This window comes from Oncorhynchus mykiss, unplaced genomic scaffold, assembly GCF_013265735.2.
Source record: "Oncorhynchus mykiss isolate Arlee unplaced genomic scaffold, USDA_OmykA_1.1 un_scaffold_173, whole genome shotgun sequence".
Lineage (NCBI taxonomy): Eukaryota > Metazoa > Chordata > Actinopteri > Salmoniformes > Salmonidae > Oncorhynchus > Oncorhynchus mykiss.
In genome coordinates this window covers 535,999-544,524 of record NW_023493670.1, presented here as the reverse complement: position 1 = coordinate 544,524, position 8,526 = coordinate 535,999, and the positions used below count along the sequence as shown (strand labels likewise).

Sequence of the window (8,526 nt, the reverse complement as noted above, 5' to 3'; positions counted from 1 at the left end):
TTGAAAGGTTCATTGTACTCTTTAACTATGCTTCCTTTACTGATGACCTGAACAGATCATTTTTACCCTTTTAAAAATAGTTGTCAGCTATCCAGATATAATGGTCAAGAGGTTGTGAAGGGGCCCTTGAACACATGTTGTGTTTAGGTACATATGTTTTCTGTTTATGAAGGAATAAAGGATTGACAGGATATAGACCACAAAAAATAATATATAATTGTATTCTTTAACGATGTGCCCTTTACTAATGACTTAAACAGATCATTTTACCCTTTTACCCCAGGGGGCAAATTCAGGGCCCTTCACTGCTGTAGAAATGTTTTGGTACCCTTCCCCAGATCTGTGCCTCAACACAATCCTGTCTCGGAGCTCTACGGACAATTCTTTCGACCTCACGGCTTGGTTTTTGCTCTGACATGCACTGTCAACTGTGAGACCTAAAATCGACAGGTGTGTTCTTTCCAAATCATGTCCAATCAAGTTGTAGAAACATCTCAAGGATGATAAATGGAAACAGGATGCACCTGAGCTCAATTGAGTCACATAGCAAAGGGTCTGAACAATTATGTACATGTGATATTTTTTAAAAACATGTTTTACATTTGTTTTATTTAATCAATTGTAGAATAAGGTTGTAACATAACAAAATGTGGAAAAAGTCAAGGGGTCTGAATACTTTCCAAAGGCACTGTAAGTGATTGAGACAGCATAATTTCTATATTTTAATTCAAAATAATTGACCCATAAGAGAACATGACCAAAGCAATGCGTGACCCATGCAGAATTAAAACTATATTCATCTCAATGAGAAATATAATCTAATAAACAAATGGTTGCATAACCAAAGACATGAAAACTGGTGGGAACATTGTATTTAGCTAGGATTTCATAAGGCCAGGAAGGTCATTGAGAATAACAATAGACAATAGTTATTGTTGCTAGTTTAGCGATGAAGACAGTGAAGGTTCATGAATGTTGGATCCACCCATTTTTTCCCCCCATTTTCACCATTCTTGACAAACCCAAATCCAACTGCCTGTAGCTCAGGACCTGAAGCAAAGATATGCATTTTCTTGATAGCATTTGAAAGGAGACTGAAGGTTACGGAAATGTGAAAGGAATGTTGTGGAATATAACACATTAGATCTGGTGAAAGATAACGCAAAGAAGAAAAAAAAATCATTTTTTTTGTAACATCATCTTTGAAACGCAAGAGAAAGGCCATACTGTATTATTCCAGCACAGGCGCTATTTCGATTTTGGCCACTAGATGGCATCAGTGTGTGTGTAAAGTTTTAGACTGGTAACGTCAGGAATGAGCGAGCGACATGACATTTAGAATGAATTCACCCAGGTGTCCCACACCAGTTGCCCAAATGTACCCAAGTGGCCAAATTGGTAAAGTGATACATTTTCAAGCAAATAACTATATACAACATACAAAAATTATATGCCAACACCCCCCCCCCCCCAAAAAAAAAAGAATGAAAAAAAAATAATCCAAATGACACACTTTAGAATGACAGTATTTGGAAGATCCTCAGTCCTCTACACAATATCCTGCTGCTGATGCCAAGGCCCATAACAGTCTCTTTCTGGTGTAGATCCTCAGTCCTCTACACAATATCCTGCTGCTGATGCCAAGGCCCATAACAGTCTCTTTCTGGTGTAGATCCTCAGTCCTCTACACAATATTCTGCTGCTGATGCCAAGGCCCATAACAGTCTCTTTCTGGTGTAAAGCAGAGGGTAACAGAACAAGCGGTGCAGGCGACAGCGCATTTCCTGTGACACAGAACACAACGACGCCTCCCCACTGTGCCCTTTTTACCCCGAGGCACATTCATGCCTGCAGATAAGAATTTGGGAATGTGAACACCACTGGCGGCATGAGTAGAAGGGACATAATGTGATGCAGTGGACATGTTGTAGCCAGCAAGCTCCTGGATGAGCAGCTCTCTGAAGGCTAGCGGTGTCATGGAGGTCTGTCTACAGCTCTGAGCCATTTCCTTATGAAGGACGAATGCATTCACCACAGCAATGTCAATGAAGTGATAGAACAATGTCCTGTACCATTTCATTGTCTTGTGAAGAACATTGTTGTAGCCTATCAGAGCGTCTGACTTGTCCACACCTCCCATGCTCTTGTTGTAATCCTTCACAGCAGCAGGAATGGGGACATCTTTAGTGGTCCATGCATCATTAGCATCCTTCACACGCCTGTTGACGTGATCGCCACTGAAGGATTTGTGGATACTGGAGCACATGACCACCTCTCTGGTGTCCATCCACTTAACAAAGAGCAGGTCGTGTTTACGAATCCATCGCATGGTCCCCCTTTCTGCCCTCTTAGGCATGTCGTTCACCTTGGTTTTCGGAAAGCCCTGTCTGTTGGTACGGATGGTGCCACAAGCCCACACATCCTGCTTCCTCAGGTTTGTAAACAGGGTAGGGCTTGTGTAGAAGTTGTCCATAAACAGTTTGTAGCCCGTCCCCAGCAGCTGAAAATCCAACAACTCCATAACGGAATCATAACTGAGTCCCTTACCGGTCGCAAAACTGCTGTCCCCCTCACAAACAAACACATTCCACGTGTAGGCACACACAGAATCGGCCAAAACAAAGAGTTTGTACCCACACAGCTTGTTAGGCATATGTTGTTTGAGGCCAATTCTAGCCTTTGAGGCTACCGTCCTCTCATCTATGGACAGGTTCTGGTTGGGCTGAAAATGGGTCTTGCAGGCCTCAACCATGCTGGAGTAGAGAGGTTTGATTTTGCAGAGCCTATCAAAGCTTGCTGTGCCTCTCTTCTTGTCATTGACCTCGTCAACTTGTGGGTCACTGATATGAAGCGCCCGTGAGATAGTCAGAAACCTTTTACAGGATATGACAGTGGTGGGGAAAGGCAGTTGGTAGAGAGGTGACGTTTTCCAGTAGTCCTTCAGGGTTTTCAACTTCACCAACCCCATGTAAATAACCAGTGAGATGTAACAGTACAGGTCTTGGATGGAAATGGGCTTCCATGCCTCTTTCTTGCCTGCTTGTTTCTTAGCCCCATACTTGTTGGTGTTAGAAACCAGCGAATCAAGAACTGACAAGGAGAAAAACATCTGGAAAAGATGACGGGGGCTGTACTCTGCAGTCATGTCCAGCTGAGGTCCTGGCTGCCTTTTCGGTCTAAATGTTGGTGGAAGTGGCTCCACATCATCTTCTAGCACAGTGTGCCAACGGTCCTCTGCCTCGGTGGTAGTTGTCGCCGGTTCACTGGCCCTCCTCCGCTTCTGGGCTGGCTTCTTCACACCTCTAGATGGCCGGGCGGGGGAAGGTGTGGAGCCGGAGGCAGCAGGGGTCCGGCTGGATGAACCAGCTTCAGCGTCTGAATTAGTGGTGGATGGACACCTTGACATTGGGGGTTCCCATTGTTCATCCGAGTCCCTGGCACTGTGTAAGAAAAAACAATCAGTAAGAATACTTTTACAGATGAGCCCGGTATCAACACGTGAATTAAACAGATATCTATTATATAGAGTAGAGGGAACACAATCACTATGGTGAAGAGCTGTTCCCTTCCACTCCGGCCATTGTTGTGGGCCGCCCTCCCCTCACCAGCCCCCAATGGATATTTATATAACAATGGAATGGAGTAGAACGGAACAGCAAACACTCACCTCACCACAGTGACCATGTTACCTCTACTCCACACAGTCACCTCACCACAGTGACCATGTTACCTCTACTCCACACAATCACCTCACCACAGTGACCATGTTACCTCTACTCCATACAATCACCTCACCACAGTGACCATGTTATCTCTACTCCATACAATCACCTCACCATGTTCCCCACAGTGTGGAGTAGAGGGAACACGGTCACTGTGGTGAGGTGATTGTGTGGAGTAGAGGGAACACGGTCACTGTGGTGAGGTGATTGTGTGGAGTAGAGGGAACACGGTCACTGTGGTGAGGTGATTGTGTGGAGTAGAGGTAACACGGTCACTGTGGTGAGGTGATTGTATGGAGTAGAGGGAACACGGTCACTGTGGTGAGGTGACTGTGTGGAGTAGAGGTAACACGGTCACTGTGGTGAGGTGATTGTATGGAGTAGAGGGAACATGGTCACTGTGGTGAGGTGATTGTATGGAGTAGAGGGAACACGGTCACTGTGGTGAGGTGATTGTATGGAGTAGAGGGAACATGGTCACTGTGGTGAGGTGATTGTGTGGAGTAGAGGTAACACGGTCACTGTGGTGAGGTGATTGTGTGGAGTAGAGGTAACACGGTCACTGTGGTGAGGTGACTGTGTGGAGTAGAGGTAACACGGTCACTGTGGTGAGGTGATTGTGTGGAGTAGAGGGAACACGGTCACTGTGGTGAGGTGATTGTATGGAGTAGAGGGAACACGGTCACTGTGGTGAGGTGATTGTATGGAGTAGAGGGAACATGGTCACTGTGGTGAGGTGACTGTGTGGAGTAGAGGTAACACGGTCACTGTGGTGAGGTGATTGTGTGGAGTAGAGGGAACACGGTCACTGTGGTGAGGTGATTGTATGGAGTAGAGGGAACACGGTCACTGTGGTGAGGTGATTGTATGGAGTAGAGGGAACATGGTCACTGTGGTGAGGTGATTGTGTGCTGTTCCATTCTACTACATTCCATTGATATAAAACCTATTGATATTGATTATATAAATAATATATTGATTATATAATATAGATATATTCACACACACACAATGTATAGCCAAGCGTACTTTACACATTTCATTACTGATTATATTTTTTTAATATTGCAAATAAAATTGAATGGATCCATCTCTAATGGATAATATTTGATATTATTAATTTCAAATCACGGCATTATCATGAGAAGAACGCACCAGTCCAAAACTATGTCCTCGCCATGTAGAAACATATCTTCCGTCTGGGAGTCAAAGCTGTGTTCGCTCAGTGACTCGTCTTCGTCCTGTAGTAATTCTGTGTCACTTTCCCCATCTCCAGTGTGTGTCCCCTCATGTCTGTTCAGGCTTCCTAACTTGGTAAAACTCTTTCCAATCTGGGAGCAGAGGTGTCGTCTTGCTGGTTCGGACGTCTCTGGTTCCTCCAAGTTCGCTTTTCCTCCTGCCAAAGACAGTGTTCATTTTAAGAGGGAACAGAATTAAATCTCCACATGATAAAACTGCCTTGCTATGAGGTTTAATCCAAATCAGATCCCCTCAACCTGGGGCCAGTTTTCAAACATTTAATCATTTAAAACAATCTTGGTGTGATTTTAAAACAAATGTTGTAGAGCTTCCTGGTAATATGTTGACCTACTTATTAATTCTGTATTAGAAGTCAGAATGCAAACAACTAGACAGTTGTGGGACACAGACGTCGATGGATTCCTATCCATCAGGTGGTTCTAAATATATACAACCTTCATAGTTGTAAGATACATAAGTTCACTTTTTCCATACGCGCAAAAAGCTTATTTCAATCATTTTGTGCTTACATTTTTTTGTAGCCCTTTGCCAAGATAATCCATCCACCTGACAGGTGTGGCATGTCAAGAAGCCGATTAAACAGCATGATCATTACACAGGTGCACCTTGTGCTGGGGACAATAAAAGGCCACTAAAATGTGCAGTTTTGTTACACAATGCCACAGATGGCTCAAAGGAGTGTGCAATTGCCGTGCATGAATATCCACTGGAGCTGTTACCAGAGAATTAAATGTTAATTTCTCTACTATAAGTCACCTCCAATGTCGTGTTTGAGAATTTGGCAGTATATCCAACTGACCACGTATAACCACGCCAGTCCAGGTCCTCCACATTGTCTTAGACCAGCCACCCAGACAGCTTCGTTTCCTGGGCCTGGCTCCCCAGTGGGTGGGACTAGCTCCCCAGTGGGTGGATGGCTGCGCCCCTGCCCAGTACTGTGAGGTCCATAGATTAGGGCCTATTTAATTTATTTACATTGACTGATTTCCTTAACTTTCTATGGCTGCAAGGGGCAGTATTGAGTAGCTTGGATGAAACGGTGTCCATTGTCAACGGCCAGCTCCTCCGTCTCAGTTGCTAATATATGCATATTATTATTATTAGTATTGGATAGAAAATACTCTAACGTTTCCAAAACTGTGAAAATATTGTCTGTGAGTATAACAGAACTGATATTGCAGGCGAAACCCTGGGGAAAATCAAAACAGGAAGTGGCTTCTATTTTGAAAACTCCATGTTCCATAGCCTGCCTTTGCCTGATTTAAAGGGATGTGAACCAGATTCATTTTCCTATCACGTTCCCCAGGTGTCAACAGTCTTCAGACATAGTTTCAGGCTTTTATTTGGGATAATGAGCCAGAACGATAACATCGCGTCAAGTGGTCACATGAGTTTTGCTCGCCCAACAGAATCCGACAGCCATTGTTTTCCCCTCCTGTGAAAGACATTTGCGGTTGATATATTATCAATTATATATTTTAAAAACAACCTGAGGATTGATTATAAAAAAACGTTTGACATGTTTCTGTGGACATTATGGAAACTATTTAGAATTTTTGTCTGCGTTGTCTTGACCGCTCCTGTGGATTTCTGAACATAACGCGACAAACAAGCAAAGGTATTTTGGATATAAAAATCATCTTTATGGAACAAACAGAACATTTGCTGTCTAACTGGGAGTCTCGTGAGTGAAAACATCCGAAGATCAAAGGTAAACAATTAATTTGATTGCTTTTCTGATTTGTGACCGAGCTTCCTGATGCTAAGTGTACTTAATGTTTTGTCATGTGATCGATAAATTTACAAACGCTTGGATTGCTTTCGCTGTAAAAGCGTAATTTCAAAATCTGACACGACAGGTGGATTAACAAAAGGCTAAGCTGTGTTTTCCTATATTGCACTTGTGATTTCGTGAATATAAATATTTATAGTAATATTTATTGTAGGTAGCGCTATGCTATTCAGCGGTTGTTGATGACACTTATCCCGATATCAGGATTGCAGCCAAAACAAGTTAAATTAAATGTAAATAATTGACATTGTTGCAGGATGCTCTCGATGGTGCAGCTGTAGAACATTTTGAGGATCTGAGGACCCATGCCATATCTTTTCAGTCTCCTGAGGGGGAATAGGTTTTGTCTGTGTCCTCTTCATGCCTGTCTTGGTGTGCTTGGACCATGTTAGTTTGTTGGTTATGTGTAGTGCAGCTCTCAACCTGCTGCACTACAGCCCCGTGGATGAGGAAGTGAGAGAAAGTGAGATATATGTGGGGTTACATCTGGCCAGAGAGAGTAGGGGTTTGTAGGGGTGTTACTTGGTATATAGGCTGTCTCGCCGTTGTTCACTTTAATGTAGACCACGTGACCACATGGAGAATTCAATACGTCTAATTAAAAAGTCCCACAAAGATATGTACCAATGGCAGATTGCCCCTTCAACAATTCCTACAGTACTGAACAACATATTCAAGTGTAGAACTTAAGTAGAATGCCCCTTAAAAACCACACATTAGTTCAACAACTGCATAGTTTGTGCACGTTTTTAAATCAGTACTCACTGGTGGTAATCGGATGTTCAGTCTCCTCCTCCTCCCTTTTCACTCCCAAAACGTCTTTCTTCTCCTCTTTTACTGAGATAGCCTCCTCTTTCACTCCAAAATGATGTTCTTCCTCTTTCACTCCAAAATGTTCTTCCTCCTCTTTCACTCCAAAATGTTCTTCCTCTTTTTTCACTACATTCTCTTCTTTCAATGTTATGGCATCTTTCTCCTTTTTCATTCTGAAAGCTTCTTTCTCCGTCTTGCTTAGTGAGTTTATGCTCCGGGAGATTAGCCAAATGCTGTATCAATGTTGCTAATTTCACAAGCAAATGACGTTGAAATTAGCTAGTAGATAAGTAAACACAAGTATGTTCAAAGCACTAAGAGTAATATACAATAAATTGGTCTAAAACGCTTCAATGAATCGGTTTTATGTTTGCTAGCACACCACCACGTTGGTCAAATCAGTAGCCTTTTGTCGCTGTTATAGAAGCCTCCAGTTCCGTCCACTCGATTATACGTCACACAAGAAGCATCACCCGAAAGACGCTGATGCTAATGATCCACTATGTGTAGCTGTTAGCGATGATGCTAATGATCGACTATGTGTAGCTGTTAGCGATGATGCTAATGATCCACCATGTGTAGCTGTTAGCGATGATGCTAATGACAACCATCTTCTAGTTGATGGAAAAGCTTTCCCAAAAACGTTGTCAATTAAACGTCAACTACAAAGTAGTCTATGCCTCCCTGGCAGAATGATGAGCAAGGCTCTTGCTGGTGCCACTTAAATTAAAGGGTATCTACACCCAAAAATCACATTTTCAGATTTTCCTCAGACTTCAAAAATGGTCTCCTGATGTGGTTTAAGTATGGTTGTGGACTTACATCCAATTGTGTAGTTTCTCTATTAACAGTGTGATTTAGAGAGAGAAGAACAGGGACCACTCGGAAACCAAGGGGGAAACACTTGTGGAACCTACAAGAAATATGTGTATGAGACCA

General features: G+C 43.0%; 1 protein-coding gene across 1 annotated transcript; it reads right to left on the bottom strand.

Moving 5' to 3' along the window:
* Nucleotides 1-1,175: 1,175 nt before the first annotated feature.
* Nucleotides 1,176-8,189, bottom strand: LOC110519809 (piggyBac transposable element-derived protein 4-like). The gene is made up of 3 exons (XM_036972547.1): nucleotides 7,540-8,189; nucleotides 4,878-5,118; nucleotides 1,176-3,440 (listed from the first exon to the last, which is right to left on the bottom strand). Exons 1-3 carry the CDS (start codon nucleotides 7,757-7,759, stop codon nucleotides 1,685-1,687), a joined length of 2,217 nt encoding a protein of 738 aa, XP_036828442.1. The 5' UTR covers nucleotides 7,760-8,189; the 3' UTR covers nucleotides 1,176-1,684.
* Between the last annotated feature and the right edge of the window lie 337 nt (nucleotides 8,190-8,526).

Excerpts from the sequence above, each read along its gene's own strand:
- LOC110519809 (XM_036972547.1), bottom strand. The coding sequence starts at position 7,759 with ATGAAAAAGGAGAAAGATGCCATAACATTGAAAGAAGAGAATGTAGTG. Across the intron at positions 5,119-7,539 it reads TGAACATCCGATTACCACCA|GAGGAAAAGCGAACTTGGAG; the intron begins GTGAGTACTGAT and ends TGTCTTTGGCAG. Across the intron at positions 3,441-4,877 it reads GAGGACATAGTTTTGGACTG|TGCCAGGGACTCGGATGAAC; the intron begins GTGCGTTCTTCT and ends TTTCTTACACAG.